The 23,990-nt window shown below is 43.5% G+C and overlaps 1 protein-coding gene across 4 annotated transcripts in view; it reads right to left on the reverse strand.

Moving 5' to 3' along the window:
• ikzf2 (IKAROS family zinc finger 2) overlaps positions 1-23,990 on the reverse strand; it is a 160,638-nt gene that overhangs the window by 114,067 nt on the left and 22,581 nt on the right. For all 4 annotated transcript variants that reach the window (XM_028808004.2, XM_028808003.2, XM_051930318.1 and 1 more), the window contains exon 3: positions 16,307-16,396. In XM_028808004.2, the coding sequence (XP_028663837.1) occupies positions 16,307-16,396 (90 nt within the window). The remainder of the gene's footprint in view (positions 1-16,306; positions 16,397-23,990) is intronic.

Below are 23,990 nucleotides of genomic sequence, written 5' to 3' on the forward strand. Positions count from 1 at the left end.
CCACATCGGCGAAACAAAACCTCCGAGGAGAGAGCAACTCGCTTAGCCACTGATAGACAACGGATGTGAGAATGTCAGCAAAACTAAATCGCAGAGGAAAGAGATCCTCGCTTAGCCGCTAATATACAAGTGAGTCGAGCACACCGGCGAAATGAAACCGCCGAGGTGAGAGAAATTCACTTAGCCACTAATACACAAGTGAGTCGAGCACATTGACAAAACAAAACCTCAGAGGAGACAGAAATTCGCTTAGCCGCTGATAGACAATTGAGGCGAGCACATCGGCAAAACAAAACCCCAGAGGAGAGAGAAACTCGCTTAAAACGCTAATGTACAACTGAAGCGATTGACTGATTGAAGTGCCAGAATCCATGGTTTCTAGGAGCGCGGGCTTTTTACAGAACAGGCTTACACAGTTAGTGGTATATAATAATGTAAGAGCCAGGCTTAGAAAGTTAATCAGGTCAGGTTAGGGAGCCTGCACTGGTACAGTGCAGTGCCACACCCATCACATGATGAAACAGCTCAGGATCCTGGTTGGCAACCCAATAAACATGCAGTATTATTATTATTAATACTTTTAAAATTATGAATTTTACGCTGTCATGTTCTGTGATTATTTCTGAGACACGGTGTCAGAATTTAACACATCCATTGATTTTTCTCAACCCGCTCATCCAGAACAGGGTGGCGGTGAAGCTGGTGCCTATTTCAGCAAGCATTGAGCACACTTCCATACTCATGGACACACACACACACATTTATACCTGACAGCCATATTAACATGGCCAATCCACCTAAATTATATGTTTCTGGAGAGTGAAAGAAAATCTGGGCAGGTCAGGTCAGGTCAGGGAGCATGTATTGGTACAGTGCATTGCTGCACCCATCACACGACAAAACAGCTCGGGATCCTGGTTGGCCCCCAGACAGACACGGGGTCCAGTCTCACCCTCCAGAAATGACACATCTTTCTGCCGCAGCCAGGTGTTACATGGGCGTCCCTTTTGGACACTCGAGTCCTCAACAGTGAGTCGGATGACCCTCGGGTAATGTTGCCACATGGCTGTAAGTGCTGTAACTGATGCTCCCTCACAGTGCAGGTCATGTGCCTCATTCGGGACTCTGTGAGCAGCACAAAATCAAACCAGCGGTACCCAAGGATTCTCTATAGAGACTCACTACCGAAAGAGTCCAGTCTTTGTCTCAGGTCACTGGATAGCGTCCATGTCTCGCAACCATATAGCAAAACAGTTAATGTTTAATGTTCAACTTTATACAGAGTTTGCCTACTTTCTGTAGAATGTCAGATTCTTGGAGTTACTAGGATGTGGTATATCATCTTTTATCCCCTGTAAGCTAACAGAGATAGAACTTTTTCGCTATATACTGTATGAAGAACAGAGTGCTAATTAAGCCAGTTAAGCATGGACTGTGAGCTGGCATACAGTTTTCTGACTGTGCTTAGTGTGCACTGACTTGCTTTACGTGCCTCAAGTATGCCTGTATGACCAAACTTAGAGAATTTAAAGGAGATTTAGAAACCTTAAACAGATCAGCTCTTAAACTAGAATTTTTCTTTGCTTTGTCTCGATGCATCAGTTCATCTGGACATAGTTCTTTTCCAGGGAGATACGTTACATCACTCATCCAAGTGAGACCCAAGTGAGACTGAGGAAGTCACTTGGATGAGTGATGTAACGTATCTCCCTGGAAAAGAACTATGTCCAGATGAACTGAATCAGCTTTCTAGAATTTTCTTTTCTTTGCTCTATCAATATTTTCAATATCTTTTGTGTTTTGCTTTGAAATGTTACTAAAACTTTTCAAACAAAGATATTTGTCGGTGGAATTGCTTGATCAGGCGTCACACCGGTGCTTGAATCATCCTTTGAAGCAAACTATGAACTGCAGAACTTTGGGAATTTTGGATAAACGAAATGTAAGTTTTCTGAACTATTTTGGGACCCCCACCAAATGGGATGACATGCCAAAGATGGTCCCGAAGCATGATCGCCGCGTCCATGGAAGAAAGCTTATCTGTTACCGGGGCAACCGTAGACTCGCAGCGCTGTAGTGGCTCACCGCGAAAGCAAATCCGAGTTGACCGCAGTCGTGCTATAAGCGCCTGTCGTCGATGGGTGATACAAGGACCGGTATAAATGGAGGGAACAGGATTACTTAGTCATGACCCTACCTGTCTGCTGTGTCTGTGTATAGGAGAGTGGGAGATCCCGCTACAATAAGTAACACAGGAACACACCCTGGACAGGGCGCCAGTTCATCATAGGGAAGACACACACATGCCAAACACACTACTAGTGCCAATTTAGCATACAAGCTCTAAAAAATGTATATTTGTATACTCCACCGTATTTTCCTTTGTTTAGGCTATTTATCTCATACGGTTAGTAAGGAAGGCTAAGAAAAATTTTTAATCTCGTATTTTCATGAAGAGCCAAGATAACCAAATTTCAAATAGAAGAGGTGTCTGTGGTGACCAGCACTGGACAACAATAAACAATATCAAAAATGTCAATGACAAAAAAAATCTCACTTTTATTGTGTTGCGCAATCCACATGTGAAGTCATCCAGTTGTGTGCTCAGAACCTCCCAAACACATGGTATTTTTACTAAATAATTGCTAAATACACCACTCTCGGCATGCACTCGGACCCAACCGAGCATCTGGATCAAAGACCGTCAACTGCAGGACCTTCTGTAGACAGGTGTGTGTGTGTCTGTGTGTGTGTGTGTGCATGCCTCTCCTTATCAGCCCAATCAACTGAAATGACCACAGCTGGACTCCAAACAAGTTTTGGAAACATCTGGATGATCACCACTAGAATAGGATGCACCTGAGCCAGATTTCAAGTGACATAGCAGAGAGTCTGAATATTTGTCTCCATTGTGATCTTTTAGTTTTTTTGACTTTCTCGAATATGAAGTATAGGAAAAGTATTGTAATAGTCCAAAAATTTGATTTCGAGATTTTGATGAATCTTGATGTTTTAGACCTCCCTGTCTTTCTCGTATACGAAGAATGGGGAAAGTATTGGAATCCTCCAAAGATTCCATTTTGAGATTTTGATAAATCTCGACATTTTAGACCTCCCTGAGTCCAAAAATACCATTTTTGGAATTATGTCTGTGTGTTTGTGTGTGTGCACGCGTGCATCTCCTTATCAGCCCAATCAACTGAATTGACCACAGGTGGACTCCAAACAAGTTATGGAAACATCTGAATGATCACCACTAGAACGGGATGCACCTGAGCCAGATTTCAAGTGACATAGCAGAGTATCTGAATATTTGTGTCCACTGGGATATTTTAGTTTTTTGACTTTTTCGTATACGAAGCTTAGGGAAAGTATTGTAATCATCCAAAAATTCGATGTCAAAATTTTGATGAACCTCGACGTTTGAGACTTCCCTGACTTTCTCGTATACAAAGTATGGAGAAAGTATTGTAATCGTCCAAAAATTCCATTTCGAGATTTTGATGAATCTCAACATTTTAGACCTCCCTGAGTCCAAAAATACCATTTTTGGAATTATGTCTGTGTGTTTGCGTGTGTGTGTGTGTGTGGGTGCGTGCACGCGTGCATCTCCTTATCAGTCCAATCAATTGAATTGACCACAGGTGGACTCCAAACAAGTTATGGAAACATCTGGATGATCACCACTAGAATAGGATGCACCTGAGCCAGATTTCAAGTGAGATAGCAGAGAGTCTGAATATTTGTCTCCATTTGGATCTTTTAGTTTTTTTGACTTTCTCGAATATGAAGTATAGGAAAAGTATTGTAATAGTCCAAAAATTTGATGTCGAGATTTTGATGAATCTCGATGTTTTAGACATCCCTGTCTTTCTCGTATATGAAGAATGGGGAAAGTATTGGAATCCTCCAAAGATTCCATTTTGAGATTTTGATAAATCTCGACATTTTAGACCTCCCTGAGTCCAAAAATACCATTTTTGGAATTATGTCTGTGTGTTTGTGTGTGTGCACGCGTGCATCTCCTTATCAGCCCAATCAACTGAATTGACCACAGGTGGACTCCAAACAAGTTATGGAAACATCTGAATGATCACCAATAGAACAGGATGCACCTGAGCCAGATTTCAAGTGACACAGCAGAGTGTCTGAATATTTGTGTCCACTGGGATATTTTAGTTTTTTGACTTTCTCGTATACAAAGCTTAGGGAAAGTATTGTAATCGTCCAAAAATGTGATGCCGAAATTTTGATGAATCTCGATGTTTTAGACCTCCCTGACTTTCTCGTATATGGAGAATGGGGAAAGTATTGGAATCCTCCAAAGATTCCATTTCGATATTTTGATGAATCTCGATGTTTTAGACCTCCCTGAGTTCAAAAATACCGTTTTTGGAATTATGCCTGTGTGTGTGTAAACACGATAACTTGAGTTCGCTTTCACTTCGGTGACCAAATTCTGCATACAAGTATTAGGTACAAAATGTAAATTTCTATCAACCTTTGGGCTATTTCTGTTAACCAGAAGAGGTACTTTACCTTTCTATTCATGCAGTTGCAGAGTCCAATGTATTACATTTTTATAATAATTCCATCCATCCAGTTTCCAACCCAATGAATCTGAGCACAGGGTCATGGGGGTCTGCTGGAGCCAATCCCAGCCAACACAGGGCGCAAGGCAGGAACCAATCCTGGGCAGGGTGCCAACCCACACACCCACACACCAAGCACACACTAGGGCCAATTTAGAATCGCCAATCCACCTAACGTGCATGTCTTTGGACTGTGGGGGGAAACCGGAGCGCCCGGAGGAAACCCACGCAGACACGGGGTGAACATGCAAACTCCACGCAAGGAAGACCCTTTTATAATAATTGTTCAATATATTATTAATTTGATTTGTTGTTGATGGTTCTTTAATGTACATACTATAAAAATATAATTAATGTCTTGTAGTTTACTCTTCAAATATCCATCCCCATATCTGAGTATATGAGAAAGTCCAGGGGAGACCACTGCTGATTTTTATTTGAAATAAATTGTGAAAATTTCCTTAAATCCTGTTTTTGCTTATTGAGAATTTTGGCGTAAGGATGTGATTTGCAATGTGAAAAAGTGAAGGGGGTCTGAATATGCCGTGTGAGGGCCTGGATTAGAGTCACCAATACATCTCACGTGGCCTTCTTGATGGAGTTAAATCCAGAATATCTGGGGTTAAAGGCCACACAGTAACCGGGGGGTCATGCAGGCATCACACAGGCAGTTTACCTGAGACTGCAGAAACGTCTCAATGGTGGTCATAGAATGGGATGCTCCTGAACTAAAGCAAAGGGTCTGAATAGTTGCGTTAAAGTTTTTTTTCCTTTTAATGCATTTGTGAGAATTCCTAAAATCCTGTTTTCGGTTTGTCAGTCTGGAATATTGAGAATTTTAGCATAAGGCTGCAACTTGCAATGTGAAAAAGTGAAGGGGGTCTGAATATGCCGTGTGAGGGCCTGGATTGGAGTCATCAGCACACCTCACTTGGACATCTTGATGGAGTAAATCCAGAATATCTGGGGTTAAAGGCCACACAGTAACCGGGGGGTCATGCAGGCTTCACACAGGCAGTTTACCTGAGACTGCAGAAAAGTCTCAATGGTGGTCATTGAATTTGATGCGCCTGAGCCAAAGCTAAGGGTCGATGTGACATTTCAGTGTTTTCCTTTTAATGTGTTTATGACAATTCCTAAAACCCTGCGTTTGGTTTGTCAGTCTGAGGTACTGAGTGCTGCTTGATGAGAGAGAAAATGAATTTAAGAGTTGTGGCTCTGAGGCTAGAGATCTGCACTGGCAATCGGAAGGTTGCCGGTTCGAATCCCGTAAAATGCCAAAAGGGACTCTGCTCTGTTGGGCCCTTGAGCAAGGCCCTTAACCTGCAATTGCCGAGCGCTTTGAGTAGTGAGAAAAGCGCTATATAAATGCAAAGAATAATTATTATTATTTAAAAGATATTAGCAACATAACAAAATGTGTAAAAAATACTTTCGGAGATACAGTACAGTATGCAGAGACATCCCCTCCAGTGGCCGCTTCCTCCACCCATTCACTCGTACTGAGACGGGTCCATGACTTCATATGGTCATGAACAGGAGTAGGGAGAACAGAAAAGAGAGTGTGTGTGTGTTCGTGTGCGTGTGTGTATGTGTGTGTGCGTGTTTGTGTGTGTGTGCGTGTGTGTATGTGAGAGAGAGAGATAGCAACGGATAAAGACTGACATGAGAACAGTCAGCTGGTGGGTGAAGTCTCATTGGGGGGAAAGGAAAACGAGTGCAGAAGTGAGAGAAAGGACTGAGGTGGAACTGAGCCGTTCTGTGGTAAGAAGAAACAGGTGGAGGTGGTTTGGGTATGGCAGGGTGGGCAGGTGCACTTGGATAGAAAGGAAGGGGGGGGGGGGGATGACATCAAAAAGGGATGCGGTAGATAATATGAAAAGTGGAGGACGGGAATTGCTGTAAAAGGTTGTTGTGCAAGTTAATGTGCTGGTGTGGGGTAATGAAGTTGGATGGATGGATGAATGAAGTTATCAAGCATGGGGTCTTTGATAATATTATTATTATTATTATTAATAATAGGGCGGCACAGTGGCGCAGTGGGTACACTGCTGCCTTGCAGTAAGAAGACCTGGGCCTGGCTTCCCGGGTCCTCCCTGTGTGGAGTTTGCATGTTCTTCCCGTGTCTGCGTGGGTTTCCTCCCAACAACAACAACAACATTAATTTCTATAGCACATTTTCATACAAATAATGCAGCTCAAAGTGCTTTACATGATGAAGACAGAGAAAAAAGACAAAATAAATAAGAATTAAAATAAGGGAACACTAATTAACATACAGTAGAATAAAAGTAAGGGAGGACAGGAGAAACAAAAAAAACTCCAGACGGCTGGATAAATAAATAAAATCTGCAGGGGGTCCGAGGCCACGAGACCACCCAGCCCACTCTAGGCATTCTACCTCACAGGTGGCGCAGTGGTAGTGCTGCTGCTTTGCAGTATGGAGACTGTGGAAGATTGTGGGTTCGGTTCCTCCCTGTGTGGATAGTGCTTTGAGTACTGAGAAAAGCGCTATATAAATGTAATGAATTATTATTACCTGACATCAATGATCAGTCCTCATTGTATTCAGGATTCTCATGGAAGAACTTGATGTTCCAAAGACATGCAGGTTAGGTGCATTTGGGTGCCTAGTGTGTGCTTGGTGTGTGTGTGTGTGTGTGCGTGCTTTGTGGTGGGCTGCCAGCCCTGCCCAGGGATTTGTTTCTGCCTTGCGCCCTGTGTTGGCTGGGATTGGCCCCAGCAGACCCCCCGTGACCCTGTGTTAGGATATAGCAGGTTGGATACTGACTGACTAATAATAATAATAATAAAACAACTACTTTCAGTGTCAATGAAAATCAATCTAGTAATGACGGTGGAAACAAAAAAACCAAAATGCACACACAGTTTAATAGCAAGAGGACGTGTCACCGGGAGAAAAACATCCCGACATTCACCCACAAGTAACGCCGGAAAGCAGCAATTTAACATGGACAAGGGTGAAATCTGAGATTTCAAACCGACTTGCTTCACCTAATCCAACCTGTTCTTGCAAACATGTTTGTTAAAGCGACGGCCTCGAGCAAAAAAAAAAACCAAAAATATCAGAATTATGCACATGCCTATCATTATGGACACTCTGTAGAAGAACACAATATGAAAAAAATTGCAATTACGTGAGGAAAGATTTCTTAAATTCACCAACATCATTGTTCTTTTCACTGTAAGTTACTCATCCAGGAAGGATACCAAACCACATACGGTGGTACCACCGCACTGAAGGAGAACATGGGACGAGGAAGGAGTTTGGTTTTGGTTTTTATTAATTGTTATAAAATGTACACAAGCTTGCGTTTTTGCATTGTAAACTTAAATTATATTTCTGGAAATGGCTGCTCCATGACTTCTGTAATTTTCAATTCACGTCTATCAGAATGCCCCCCGCTCCCCCCACCCTAACACACTGTACAATTTTACTTCAGTAATCTTCTTTGACTAAAATCAGTTCATGCCTTGTGGCCAGTGCAGCCATAACAGGCCCTCTTGCTCCTTGTAACCGTGAACCGGATTAAGCAGGCTTGCACATGTTCGGTATGCGGCAGGATTCTTTCCCCAAAAACACTCCACAGTCTTTCCGATTAAAAACAGTTCATGCATTAATAATTAAAAGGTCTTGATTCAGACTGTCGCAATGTCCCATTTGATTCATGCCGCAAATGCACCTAAAATCTACGTATTTGCCATACATTTGTTAGTCATCAGTGTTTCCCTGAAAATAAGACTGACTCCGAAAATAAGCCCTAGTATGATTTTCAGGTTGCTCTGTAATATAAGCCCTACCCCAAAAATAAGCCCTAGTCAAGATTGTCAGCTGAAAAGTAAGGCGCCTAAGGGCAGGTTTATACTTCACGTGATGCGGCGCGTGTGCCCGAAACATCCATTAAATTCCGAGGACACCTTGCCACAATATCTCTGAAAAGGATGTTTAATGATGACATCCATCAATTCAAGGATGCGCCCATTCCAGCAGCATTGGTGCAAGACAGAAACAAAATCTCTGGACGGGGCATCAGCTCCTCGCAAGGTGAACACAAGCACAGACACACTGGCGTCATTGTAGCTTCACTAAATCCACAAATCTTCATGTCTTTGGATGGAACTCTGTGGAAACCCACCAGGAAAACGGGCAAACTCCAGGCAGGGATCACAAGGAACGTGACTCCCTGTGAGACAGCAGCGCTACCGCTCTGCCACCGTGCCACCCCATATATGTAACTATTAACAGTATTGTATTCACTATTTAAACAAAGTTAATGACTTATCTGTGAAATGTAGCATAAATATTTTTAATGCATTTCATCATGAAAGTGATATCAAGTATAAATAAATCTAAGGGTTCAAATTTCAGGAGAGCTAGAATATCATATATTTAATGTGTTCTGTGTGTGGTGATTGCGCTGTCAGGTCAGGAGGAAGCCCCAGAAGCACGTAGCGATTTCCCAACTAGATTGGTTTTAAGATGACGTTTACGATGGTTTGCTTTAATGATAAAGTAAACTACGAGGTTAAAGTGGACATTTCGAGGTTAAAGCTGAAATTTCCACTTTAATCACGAAATAGACAACCCGCTTTATCCCAACACAGGGTCACGGGGGTCTGCTGGTGTCAATTTCAGCCAACAAATCCCCGGGCAGGGCACCAGCCCACCGCAGGACACACACACACACACCAAGCACACACTACGGCCAATTTAGGATCGCCAATGCACCTAACCTGCATGTCTTTGGACTGTGGGAGGAAACCCACGCAGACACGGGGAGAACATGCAAACTCCACGCAGGGAGGACTCGGGAAGCGAACCCCAGGTCTCCTTACTGTGAGGCAGCAGCGCTACCCTCTGCGCCACCTTGCCGCCCAACATTTTCATTATGTCCATTTTTTTTTCTCTGTGGCTCAAATACGCCGCTGATGGCATTGTAAAGGTGCAAAAAAAAGAAGATTGTATGTGAGACTTTTAAAATGTGTCGTCTCATTACTTTGGGGAATATGCGGCGCTTGAATATAAAAGCACATTGAATGCATTAGTATGTCGGCATTTTGCTTCACCACATCAAACCATTCATCAAACATCGAAGCGAATGTGTAAAGCAAAATACTCTGTGGACGACGTCTTAACTGTTATCTCTGAACTGGACTATGACTTGTCGAACTCCAATTTGGATACAAGTGATTGAAAACAAATGTGAGGGAGGACTGCCACTTAACAAAGATAAGATTGCAATGCACTGCGAGCGCGGCCATTGCTGCTACCACAGCCACACAAAGACAGTGTCGCAGGAGGCTGGGGGACAGACCTGGCCGGGACGCCTGGAAGGACTGAGAGGTGGCACATTTGTCCTCCGGGCCATGAGGGGGCAGCCGCCCTGGATCGGAAGAGGGCCACGGAAAGGGAGCAGGGAGGCTCAAGCCCGTTGGGACCTGTGCCCACCGCCAGGGTCGCCCTGAGCCTCATGGAGCCCGGGACACATCTACTTCCGCCACACCCATGGACGACGATCCTTCCAGGGACACCAGGAAGCTCTCCTGACACTTCCACCACACCAGGAAGTGTCGTCAGGCAGTGCACCTGGAGCTCATCCTGGTAAGAATAAAAGGAGCTGGGTGTCGGGAGTGGGAGCAGGATGAAGCTCCCGTGGAGAGAGGAAAAGGCGGCCCAGGGACAGTGAGAGAAAGGCCCGGGAGAAAGGTGATTTGGGCGAGGAGCACAGTGTGTTGTGCGGGACAGTGTTGTGTGTAATGAAAGAGCAGAAAATAAGCGTTTAGTTTTATAAAGATGTGGTCTTCGACTGGTGGTGTCCGGGCAAGTCTCACAACAGCCTGGCAGCAAGCCTGCCGCACATTCCTGGCAAACTGGCAGTCATAGAATTCAGCAACTGATGTTTTATGTTGATTTCTGTGTGAAACCATTGCTTTTCAGAAACTGTTTTTCGGAAAAAATATTCAGCCCTCAAAGAGTTACGGAAAAAAGAAACAATTAAGGTCTGAGTCTTAAGTTGTGCATCAATTAAAATTAAGGCAAAGAGTTAATAAGCAAAGAAACAGGCCCGGGGGTTGGCAAGCGAAGCGAGCAGGGGGCAAAGCCCTCTAATTTTGATGATGAAAAAATACTATCGGAATCCCAGCCTGATCCAGACTTGAGCATTTCTGCTAATAGTGCATTCCCAAATTAAAATTTAGTGTTGGTGGGTAGATCTCAATATAATCAAAAATATGAAAATGTGCCTAAAAACTTTAGGGGGGGACACCACAAAAACTAATATGAAAAAATGGGGGCACACATGGAAAAAGGTTGAGAAACACTGACTTACTGGCATCACAACACGGATAGTCCTGCCAATAAAGCTGAAGGGTTTGTCTGTGGCTTCTTTGGTTTTGTTTATTTTCCTACATTGTTAAATTAAGCTTACAAGCTGCTGAATTAGAGGGCCCACTTGTCAAAATGCATTGCAAACTCAATAAAAGAATTGAGCGGCTCGAAGAGGCAGCTGTACACATCAGCCAAAGGAGATAAGAAAGGATAAACAGTGATGACGGCAATCCTGGTGTCAATCGATCAGTCTTTACATAGGCACCATCACAGAGCACACCGTCGTGGGGTGCAATTAGTTACAGTAGACAATCGAGGGTCTTTCTTTACCTACGGTGCCTTCAGAAAGTATTCAGACCCTTCACTTTTTCTCATGTTGTTATGTTGCAGCCTTGTGCTAAAAGGAACCTAATTAGGAACTTAATGATTAGGAACCTAATCAAGGACTTTGTTAAATGGTGCGACTCAAACCACCTACAACTGAACACCAGCAAAACCAAGGAGCTGGTGGTGGATTTTAAGAGGACTAGACCCCTCATGGACCCCGTGATCACCAGAGGTGACTGTGTGCAGAGGGTGCAGACCTATAAATACCTGGGAGTGCAGCTGGATGATAAACTGGACTGGACTGCCAATACTGATGATCTGTGCAAGAGAGGACAGAGCCGACTATACTTCCTTAGAAGGCTGCTGTCCTTCAACATCTGCAATAAGATGCAGACGGTTGTGGCGAGCGCCTTCTTCTACGCAGTGGTGTGCTGGGGAGGCAGCATTAAGACGAAGGACACCTCACGCCTGGACAAACTGGTGAGGAAGGCAGGCTCTATTGTAGGCACAGAGCTGGACAGTTTGACATCCGTGGCAGAGCGACGGACGCTGAGCAGACTCCTGTCAATCATGGAGAATCCACTGCATCCACTGAACAAGATCATCTCCAGACAGAGGAGCAGCTTCAGCGACAGACTGCTGTCACCGTCCTGCTCCACTGACAGACTGAGGAGATCGTTCCTCACCCACACTATGCGACTTTTCAATTCCACACGGGGGTGTGGGGGTGGTGGTAAACGTTAACATTATACAAAGTTATTGTCTGTTATACCTGCATTGTTATCACTCTTTAATTTAATATTGTTCTTTATCAGTATGCTGCTGCTGGAGTATGGGAATTTCCCCTTGGAATTAATAAAGTATCTATCTATCTATCTATTACTGTATATAGTGCTTTCCAGTTCTATCTATCTATCTATCTATCTATCTATCTATCTATCTATCTATCTATCTATCTATCTATCTATCTATCTATCTATCTATCTATCTATCTATCTATCTATCTATCTATCTATCTATCTATCTATCTATCTATCTATCTATCTATCTATCTATCTCCTTCACTTGCTGTCTTAAAATCTTACTTAAAAACTCCCTGGCCTTTGACCCAGTGTGAGACGTTAACTATCTGTGTAGTATTTTTTTTATTATGAATTTCATCAGACCCTCGCGACCCTGTATTCGGATTCAGCGGGTTGGATAATGGATGGATAGATGGATTTCTATCTAAAATTCCGACGATCAAGCAGCACTCAAAACCCCAGGATGACAAAGCAAAAACAGGATTTTAGAAAATTTTGCATGTGTATTAAAAATAAAAAAGCTGAAATCTCAAATTGATATAAGCATCTAGACCCTTTGATATGACACTCGGCATATGGCCCAGGTGCATCCTATTCTGTTGATCAATCGGGGTTTGTTTTGTGATGGTACATGCCAGTACAGGATACTGGCACTTCGGCTCTGATAACTGGTTGTGGCATTGACTGCATATTAAATGATTCTATAATCAATTGTGTGCTGTTCAAATTTGTACATTTTTACCTGTCGCTGTGTGTGCTACGTTAACTAGTTCCAGTATGTACTCCATTCGTCCATATTCGGGACATCTGTAGAAAACAACAGTTATCTGAGAGAGATGCGATTCACGGATTCCGTCAGTACGTCAGTCAGAAAAATCGCAGCCTCCATTAGCAAGCACTTAGATGTATTCCACTTTCATCAAGTGAGTGACAATGCGGGTTTCCACATCTGAATCTAATTGTTACTCCAGTGAGAGCCTCATTACTGACACGCACCATCTCTGCACTTCTCTTCATACGATTGGTTGGCCCTGCATTCACACGCTTCGATCCGGCGAGATACGTTAATTCGGATTGATTGCTTTGCGGGACTACATAACAACGCACCACTCATCACCAACGCAATTGACATTCCCATAGTGAAGCCTGGTTGTGGTGGCAGCATCACGCTTTGGGGTTGGGAGACTAGTCAGGGTCGAGGGGATTCTAATGAAAAGCCCTGATGATAACCTGCTTCAAAGCGCGGGGGTCTCAGACTGGGCCGATGGTTCAACTTCCAACAGGACAAAGCAGAGACTCTGTGAAGGTCCTTGAAATAGCCAAGCTGGAGATCAGACCTGAACGTCTATGGAGAAACATGAAAACGGCTTCTCACCAACAATCTCCATCCAACCTGACAGAGCTTGAGAAGATCTGCAGAGAAGACAAATCCCCAAATCCAGGTGTGTGAGGCTTGTTGCTTCAAACATAAGACGACCGTGGGCTGAAAAAAATGACTTCAACTGATTTTACTGAGTAAAGAGTGAATACTTGAGTCAATGGAATAGTTATTAATTTTTAACCCTTTTGGCCCTGACATCCTATTACTAGTACATATATATGCAGCCGCTTTTGTAAAGCACAGGTATGTTTGCAGCCGTTGGAAGCGGGCGTGCTACTATGAGCGCAGACAAGAGAGACTGGCATACAGTCCGCCAAAATGCAGAAGTGAAACAAGTAGTATTGAAGTATTTGGCAGCTACTGTATCTCTCTATTATAAAAAAAAATCTTGGGAAACGAGAGGTGATCTTCTCGGAAGACACTTTGACGTCCCGCGAGACAAAAGGACATCTGCTGTACAGGCTTTTTAAATGATCGACGTGCAGCGTGACAAGCAGAACACGCAGCTCGCCAGCAGCAGCAGCAAGCCAGCAGATGATCCGACCGCATCTCTTCAGCGTGCGTTCAGCCCCCTTCACAACGCGAGTGGCAGAGACGCGAAGTGGCAAAACGGACAGCTGCTGTATAGGCTTTTAGATAATTGACGCGCGGCGTGACAAACAGAACATGCAGCTCGCCGGCAGCAAGACAGCAGCTGATCCGACCGCATCTCCTTAGCATGTGTTCAGCCCAATTTCGTTCACAACGGAAGCAGTGTTATACGCCCCGCGAGAAAGTGATTTAACCACGCCCGGGGCCGGAAATAAAGGACAAAAAGTAGATGACAAAGTAGAACGTCGTAAAGAATTCAAAAATGTTAGCGCGGTACACATTCCACAGTCTCAAAAAAAGGAAAGATCGCATCAGCGCAAACAAATGGAAATTATTACTTGGTGAAATAACGGAACAGCGAAAAGAGATTGAATATATTGTTCAGATTTAAACTTTAAACGTTGTTGCGGTATGAAGTCCCGTGAGATGGAGACTTTTACCATGAGATTCTTTCAAGTCACGCCCTACTTACAACTATTTTCAAGCAAGACCACAGTCATCTAACCTCAGTGGTGTGAATGCTTTTGGCAGACACACTTGCTGCGCTCTCAGCTCTTATAAATTTTATCAGGACAATAATTTTATACGTTCTAGATGACAAGTCAACGACAAAGCAAAGAAGAACATGGACAAACATTCGAAAAAGTAATTTTATTTTTTAGAGAGAAAGAAACAATATTCACTCACAGGCAGCTATACGTTGCATAGTCATGTCGTAAACTCAAAAAGGCTCTAGCAGATTACGAAGTATGCAGCTAAAGTTTTTGGGGCTGATGTAGATGATTTGACTAGTGTGTGTCAGAGGGCAATGCTAAAGAAACTGGAAATCATCTCAATTGATGACAGACATCCATTACATGCAGAACTAAATTTCAGTAAATCAGGAAGGATAGTTGCTTTGAAAACCAACACAAATCGCTCCAGAAACTCCTTTCTTCCTAGTGCCATACGACTTTTCAATAAGAAATATCGGAGATAATGTTTAAGGTTTTGATATATATCCTGTAACTTTTTTTTTTTTTTTTTGGTGTAAATATGTATTATCTAACTGCCTTACCTGAACCTTTCTTATTTCTATTGGTCTGTTTTATTTCATTCTGTCTGTTATTAGATGCAACTAAGAAGGCAAATTTCATGTTTTCTTGTGTAAACATGACTAAATAAAGAAACCTAAACCTAAACCTAAGTACAAACACGGAATCAAAATTCAATGCGATCTTGAAGAAAAGAGTGGTGTGGCTCTGAGTGGTGGCTCTGAGGCTAGGGATATGCGCTAGCAATCGGAAGGTTGCCGGTTCGAATCCCGTAAAATGCCAAAAAAGGGACTCTGCTCTGTTGGGCCCTTGAGCAAGACCTGCAATTCCTAAGCGCTTTGAGTAGTGAGAAAAGCGCTATATAAATGCAAAGAATTATTATTAAAAGTTAATTCCAAATATTGTTTTTACAAAAGTTTAAAAATAAAAGTGAAAATAATGCATATGCAACAATTCCCATGAAAATAATCTCTTTAAATTGAATATCCGGTAAACCAAACCCGGGGGTGGGCAAGCGAAGCGAGCAGGGGGAAGACCCCCCTAGTAATAATAATGATAATGTTTTTGTTTTTTTCATTTTTGAGCTTCCTAGACAACCCAAAGGTAAAATATCTCACAAAATATTTTTTCTCATTAAAACAGAAAATCCAGGGCCAAAAGGGTTAATAAATTTCCCAGCTTTTCTAAAATCCTGTTTTTGCTTTGCCAGTCCGGAGTATTGAGAACTTGCTTGATTTGGGGGGAAAAAATGAATTTAAATGATTTTTAGTACAAGGCTGCAACATAATAAAATCTGAAAAAAATGTGAAGCTGTCTGACTCCCCTCTGGATGCACTGCACTTATTTAAGCCTGTCTGCCTACAGAATTTTCCAGGTATACTTGCGTGGTTCACCAGGAGAGATGCAGTCCAAGTTTTCAGAAGCTGCTGAGAAGCTCTGAGCACAACTGCTAAGTTCAAAAGTGCAAAAAATGTGGAACTGCAGTTCCAGTTAAGTTTTCGACCTTAAATCTCCCACTGATGAATTCACACCTCTCCCAAAAAACACCATCTGATTTACAATCACCTGCCATTTTTGGCAACGGCTAAAAAACAAAATCGCTGGCTAAACTCCAACATAAATATTTACACATATAAACAAACGCATCTCCATGTGCTGAATCAGTGATTGGAGGTTAAGCTGCACAACGTTATTTTGAGAAAGCAAAACCAAAAAAAATGGGAACTTACTTGCTGGCGAATGTCGACCATTAGCTGCATTACAGGAAAGATCTACCACCATTCTGGTGTGTTCCTCTCGGGAAGAAAGATCTCCGTTACCTGTAACAAGAGTGGTAATTTCAAGCTCTGGAGGTAATTTGCCACAAATGATATTTTAATGCGTCTGCTAAATTGTAGTTTGTGCTTCCACAGTAGAAATCCCCTGTGAACTTAAACAAAGCTCAGTTCCACCAGAAAGTCCCATGGGGTGACATCAGGAGGAATTCTGTTAATAGATCACCTGATACTGAAAATCTGTTTCTTTTTCTTTATTAGATGTACACAAAAGAATCAAGGAGTAAAAACGGGAAATTGCATATGACACAGGAACATAACATCCCTTAAATCACCGGCCGTTAACATTTACATTCAATCTTGGTTAAAAGAGCCAAAGCAATGTTCTCAGAATCTGATGCTTCTTGTTTCATTCAGACAGCATTAAGGGATTCCACTGGCCCTGATCCCGCTTTCCCATCGCTGCAATTTTCTGGTGAAACCAGTTCATCATTGACTGCACCGAGATTAGCAGTGAAGTGTGAATTCAGAAAAATGAATCTTGAGTAACTTGTTTCACTTTATGGTCTCGTAGGCTTGAAGCATATGAGTTTGACGTGGTCTGGTGCTCTGTAAATTCTCATATTCTTGAATGCCTCTGGTGCAATTACTTCCAGCCCCACTGGCAGATCTTTGAACCGCTTGTCGTGATGATGTGTCTGATTTATGAAGCAACAAAAATGCCTTCCTTTATCTTGATGTCATTCGGTTGCATTTCGTCCAGAATGCAGAAACAAGAATCTTAGCCAGAAAAAGACATCTTTGAGCACATCACACCAGTCTTGGCATCATTACATTGGTTACCCGTATTTTTTAGAATTAACTTTAAAATACGGCTAAAGGTATTTGCCTCCACAAACTTTTCACCTTTGCCCTTTGATTTCTTGCCTTAAATTTGTGGGTATTTGGGTGTCGCTGTGTTCTTTTAATATTAGATTGTGTAGGTGCGGGTGGCGACACTTCACTCAATGTTACTCCAATCAGTGCAGGTTTTCTTCTGTAGTGAATATGCAATTGATGCACACAGTTGCCAATGTGAGGGTTTGGATGTCACGGCTGATGAAATTGACATCAAATGCACCCTAGTGAAACCTTGTGGTGACATTCACGTCGATTATACATTGTGTCGAGTATACACGGGCCTTCACTAGGACTGCATTTTTCCATTTAAGGAACACTCCAAAAGTTACACCTCTTTTAACATTGCAAGATGCTGAAAAATGAATTTATGCTTTTGTTTTTAGCCAACTAGATTACTCCTAACTGGACTACCTAAGAAAGATATCAGTCGGTTGTAGACAGTTCAAAATGCAGCAAGGACTTAAACCAGAAAAATAAAAATGTGAACACATCACAACAGTCTTAGCATCACTGCATTGGTTACCTGTGTCCTTTAGAATTGACTTCAAAATACTGCTAATGGTATCTGCCTCCACAAACGTTAACCTTTGCCCAGGGTCTAAGTGATTTCTCGCCATGACTGTGTGGATATTTAGGTGTTGCTGTGTGCTTTTAATATTAGATTGCGTAAGTACGAATAGTGATACTTCAACGTTGCTCCAATCAGCACAGGTTTTCTTCTGGAGTGAATGTGCAGTTGACGCACACAGAGGGCACACAGTCGCCAATGTGAGGGTTTGGATGTCACGGCTAAAGAAATTGACATCTGTTTTTACCTGCATTATTATCAATCTTTAATTTAATATTGTTTTTTGTATCAGTAAGGTGCTGCTGGAGTATGTGAATTTCCCCTTGGGATTAATAAAGTATCTATCTATCTATCTATCTATCTATCTATCTATCTATCTATCTATCTATCTATCTATCTATCTATCTATCTATCTATCTATCTATCTATCTATCTATCTATCTATCTATCTATCTATCTATCTATCTATCTATCTATCTATCTATCTATCTATCTATCTATCTATCTATCTATCTATCTATCTATCTATCGCACTCTAGTGAAACCTTGTGGTGACATTCGCGTGTCAAGTGTACACGGGCCTTCACTAGGACTGCATTAAAGGAACACTGCAAAAGTTACACCTCTTTTAACATTAGAAAATGCTGAAAAATGAATTTATGCTTTTGTTTTTAGATTATTATAATGCACTCCTAACTGGACTACCTAAGAAAGACATCAATCAATTGTAGTGAGTTCAAAATGCAGCAAGGACTTTAACCAGAAAAATAAATATGTGAACACATCACAACAGTCTTAGCATCACTGCATTGGTTACCTGTGTCCTTTAGAATTAACTTCAAAATACTGCTAATGGTATCTACCTCCACATGCATTAACCTTTGCCCAGGGTCTAAGTGATTTCTCGCCATGAATGTGTGGATATTTAGGTGTTGCTGTGTGCTTTTAATATTAGATTGTGTAGGTGAGGGTAGCGATACTTCAACATTACTCCAATCAGCGCAGGTTTTCTTCTGTAGTGAATGTGCAGTTGACGCACACAGGGGGCACACAGTCGCCAATGTGAGGGTTCGGATGTCACAGCTGATGAAATTGATATCAAATGCACTCTAGTGAAACCTTGTGGTGACATTCGCATGTCAAGTATACACAGGCCTTCACTAGAACTGCATTTTTCCATTTAAGGAACACTGCAAAAGTTACATCTCTTTTTAACATTGCAAGATGCTGAGAAATGAATTTATGCTTTTGCTTTTAGCCAACTACATTACTATAATGCACTCCTAACTGGACTACCTAAGAAAAACATCAATCGGTTGTAGTGAGACCAAAATGCAGTAAAAATTTACTTGGAGGAGCTGGCGGAACGAATACCGGGGACACCTGGAGGGCTTCCGGGTGCCCAGGCGGCACTTCGGCCACACCAGGAAGTGCCGCGAGAAGTCAATCAGGGAGCACCTGGAGCACGCCCGGGTGGACATAAAAGGGGCCGCCTCGCTCTAGTCGGAGGCTGCAGTCGGGAGGAAGAAGACAGAGCTCGGTGCAGAGGAGTGGAGGCGGTGAAGGACCGTTGGAGGGCCCTTGAAGAGGGTGTGTGGTGCCGTGTGGACATTGTGTAAATAAAACGTGTGCTTTTTGTAGACATTCAGGTGTCTGTCTGTCTGTGTCCGGGACTGGCTTCCACATGTGAAACAAGTGACAGGGTCTGAATACTTTCTGAAGGCACTGGACTTTGTGCTCAGTGCTGCTGGGAGAGGCTCTACACTCTAAAATCCCAAAAATGAATTTAATGTGTTGCAAAATAGATATATGAATTGATTTCTAAAAAAAAAAAAAAACTGCTAAAACCCCATTGTTTTAACATGGCTTTCTTATAGTTTCATTTTAGTGTAACCCTGATATTCTGTATATGCATTTAATTATCATTTTTATCACGGCTCTGCCATCCGTACCAGCTCCTACTTTCTCTGCTGTTCTTTGTCTGGTTTTCTGTGCAACCACCACCTGATCAAAGGACAGTGTAGTCCCTCCATTGATGGATTGAAGGCCAGACGTCCACATGACCATCACTGTCTAATTCTCCTACTGAAAACTGTGAGGACTGATTGAGATCACTGATGTTCAGTGGGGGCTGGCCACGTGGTCTCGTGACCTCGAACCCCTGCAGATTTTGTTTTTTTATTTCCTCCAGCATTCTGGAGTTTTTTTTTGTTTTTACTGTCCTCTAGGCCATTCTTAGTATTGCCTAATCTTATTTTTATTTTTTTAGAAACTTTTCTCTCTCTTCATCTTGTAAAGTACTTTGAGCTACATCATTTGTATGAAAACGTGCTTTAGAAATAAATGTTGTTGTTGTTGTTATAACTCATATGAGAGAGGGCCTGTTCTTATGAAAGACCAGGGACCCCCATCGGTGTGGTCCGGCCTTGCGCTCAGTGTTCCAACTCACGTCCCTGTCCCTGGATATCACAGAATAAGCAGCAGCACAAAAATGAAGGGATAAATAAGCATGGGCAGCACGGTGGCGCAGTGGATAGTGCTGCTGCCTCGCAGTTAGGAGACCTGGGGTTCGCTTCCCGGGTCCTCCCTGCGTGGAGTTTGCATGTTCTCCCCGTGTCTGCGTGGGTTTTCTCCCACAGTCCAAAGACATGCAGGTTAGGTGCATTGGTGATCCTAAATTGTCCCTAGTGTGTGTGTGTGTGTGTGTGTGTGTGTGTGTGTGTGTACTCTGCAGTGGGCTGGCGCTCTGCCCGGGGTTTATTTCCTTGCGCCCTGTGTTGGCTGGGTTTGGCTCCAGCAGACCCCCGTGACCCTGTAGTTAGGATATAGCGGGTTGGAAAATGGATGGATGAATGGATGAAAAGTACATCTTTCTTTTTTTTGTTTTGTGTGGCACAAGGGGGCTGGGGTACGTCCCTTGGGATTTGTTGCATGGTGTTGGCATGTTCTCCATGGGTGCTGTGGCTTCCCTCCCACAGTCCAAAGATACGCAGGATAGGTGAGTTGGCGAGTGTGTGTGTGTGTGTGTTTGGTCCTGCCTTGTGCCATATGTTTGCAGCGTACGCCTCCGTCTTCCCCGTCACCCTACTCAGGATAAAGTGGGTCTGGAAGATGGACGGATTTTCCTTTTTTTTCTTGTGGCAGAGATTTTAACTCAGAAAACTTCTAAATCAGGGGCGTCCGTCTCCAATCCTGGAGGGCTGCACTTTCTCAATCAGTAACCAGCTTCTGCTGTTAATTGGCAGCACGATGGCACAGTGGGTAGTGCTGCTGCCTCGCAGTTAGGAGACCTGGGTTCGCTTCCCGGGTTCTCCCTGCGTGGAGTTTGCATGTTCTCCCCGTGTCTGCGTGGGTTTCCTGCCACAGTCCAAAGTCAAGCAGGTTAGGTGCATTGGCGATTCAAAATTGTCCCTAGTCTGTGCTTGATGTGTGTGTACCCTGTTGTGGGCTGGTGCTCTGCCCGGGGTTTGTGTCCTTGCGCCCTGTGTTGGCTGGGTTTGGCTCCAGCAGACCCTCGTGACACTTAAAATATTTGTTGTTTGGTGAAAGTTGCTCCGATTTCCTCCCATAGTCCAAAGACATGCAGGTTAGCGATTCTAAATTGTCCCTAGTGTGTGTGAGTGTGTGTGTGCCCTGCGGTGGGCTGGCGCCCTGCCTGCGGTTTGTTTCCTGCCTTGCGTCCTGTGTTGGCTGGGATTGGCTCCAGCAGACCCCCGTGACCCTGTAGTTAGGATATAGCGGGTTGGATAATGGATGGATGGATGGATAAATAAGCATCTCCACCGCTTCCTGTCGGCCCAGGTAAGCCCAAGAGTAACATATTTTATTAGCCTTTAACGTGAGGAATAAAGGTCAGTAGGACCACCAAGACAGAATACATGTGTGTGAATGAGAGGGAGGTTAGTGGAATGGTGAGGATGCAGGGAGTAGAGTTGGTGAAGGTGGAGGGGTTTAAACACTTGGGATCAACAGTACAGAGTAATGGGGATTGTGGAAAATAAGTGAAGAAGAGAGTGCAGGCAGGGTGGAGTGGGTGGAGAAGAGTGTCAGGAGTGATTTGTGACAGACGGGTATCAGCAAGAGTGACAGTGAAGGTCTACAGGACGGTAGTGAGACCAGCTATGTTATATGGGCTGGAGACGGTGGCACAGGAGACAGAGCTGGAGATGGCAGAGTTAAAGTTGCTACAATTTGCATTGGGTGCGACGAGGATGGACAGGATTAGAAATGAGGACATTAGACGGTCAGCTCAAGTTGGTCAGAGAGGCGAGATTGTGTTGGTTTGGACGTGTGCAGAGGAGAGATGCTGGGTATATTGGATGCTATGGATAGAGCTGCCAGGAAACAGGAACAGAGGAAGGCCTAAGAGGAGGGTTATGGATGTGGTGAGAGAAGACATGAAGGTGATGGGGGTAACAGAACAAGATGACGAGGACAGGAAGATATATGGAACAAGATAATCCAACCCCTAACAGGAGTAGCCGAGAGAAGAAGAAGAAGAAGAAGAAGAAGAAGAAGAAGAAGAAGAAGAAGAAGAAGAAGAAGAAGAAGAAGAAGAAGAAGAAGAAGAAGAAGAAGAAGAAGAAGAAGAAGAAGAAGAAGAATGCTCCACTAAAAGGCTGCCAGCAGTCGCTTGGGCCCTACCAGCTAGCACAAACCCAAAGGCCCAGGATCAATCAATTGAAAGACTGAATAAGCTGATCGCATTATATGATCAGCAGATGAAGACCACTTATCTTCCAAGTGAGCGGCAGGTAAAGCAGCCATTGTGTGGTTTTTACTGATTACATAGCACAGCCTGTGTGGACTAGTCATAAAATAAAGGAAGCATTTTTAATGGATTTGTCCTCTGGCAAAAAGAGAAATGGTGACATCTATCCATTTGGAGAATGTGGCTTACAGGAACTGAATGTGCAAGTAAATCCTCCAAATCAGCCCAACTAAAAGCCCAGAGTAATGTGAAAGGAAGGCAGCGTCAAAGGAGGAATACAATTATTTCCAGACTACACACACATTATTTCTAAAGAACTTCTGAACAGCATTCATGGGGAGTGGATAACAATGACTACAAGCATATTCCATGAAAAAAATAAAGTAATCAAATGTATACACCGGTATGCATTGTTCCATTCCATGTAATATTATGAGTGATTTAGAAATCTCTTCCACAGATTATTGCCTTTTTTAACCGAGGCTGAACGCCAACATCTACTATATAATACAACACTAAGGCCCTCAGAGCAAGCTGATTGGTCCGTTTGGCTTTGCGTGATGAAACAGGAAGTGCGAGTGTGAGACGCATGAAGAGAAGACACTGAGAGAGTCTCGTTCAAAAACACTGGACAGGATGTGAGAAAAACGCCTCAAAAATGACGACGGAGTCCGAGAAGCAGGCTTTATGGGAACAAGTTCGATAGGAGTGGAGGTACAGAGAGTTTCAGACACAGGCGGATACTGAGGAAAGGGGCTGGATGGGCATCCCGGCCAGAAGAGGGGATGGTTCTTTACCCGGACGGGAGGCTCCTAACCGGTAGATAGGCATCCTAGCCGGGGAGGAGAAGGGGATCAGACCAGGAAGGAAAGACCAGAAGGGATGGGCGGACAGCCCACTGAAAAGGGAAGCTGTCACTGGGGGCTTTTTATTCCCAGTCCCGGATATCAGTGCTCAGTAGGAAGCCAGCAGGGCATGCTGGGAGATGTAGTCCGGCAGGGGTCACTGGGTACCGCAAGAGGGCGCTGCAGGAAGACAAGCTATCCTGCTATAGTGGACTTTCACATGACCCAGAAGTGCTTCCATCGGGCAGTGGCCCTGGCACTGGAGTTCTTAATAAAAGGAACCGCACTCCCTTACCCAGGCGGGTCCGAGCTGGGAGGACGTAGGGCAACACTCAACTGGAGGAGGGCAGTGCGGTGGTAAGAGTATTGTGGAGAGAAGAATTGGATTGTAGAGAGGGAGAGAGATAACCTGTGCTTTTTGTTAACGTTTGGAGGTATTTGTAATGGAAACCATCCATTATTTGAACCCGGGACTCTTAGTGTGTTTCGTGTTGGGGTTTGGGGTTAGCGGACAACCTGGTTTCCATCACAGGGGCGACAGATGGCAAATATTTTTTAACGATTCTATAACCCGTCTTCGCCTTTGGTGCCGTGATTAGCTGGTAATAAAGCACA

The sequence above is a fragment of the Erpetoichthys calabaricus genome, chromosome 8, assembly GCF_900747795.2.
Source record: "Erpetoichthys calabaricus chromosome 8, fErpCal1.3, whole genome shotgun sequence".
Classification (NCBI taxonomy): domain Eukaryota; kingdom Metazoa; phylum Chordata; class Cladistia; order Polypteriformes; family Polypteridae; genus Erpetoichthys; species Erpetoichthys calabaricus.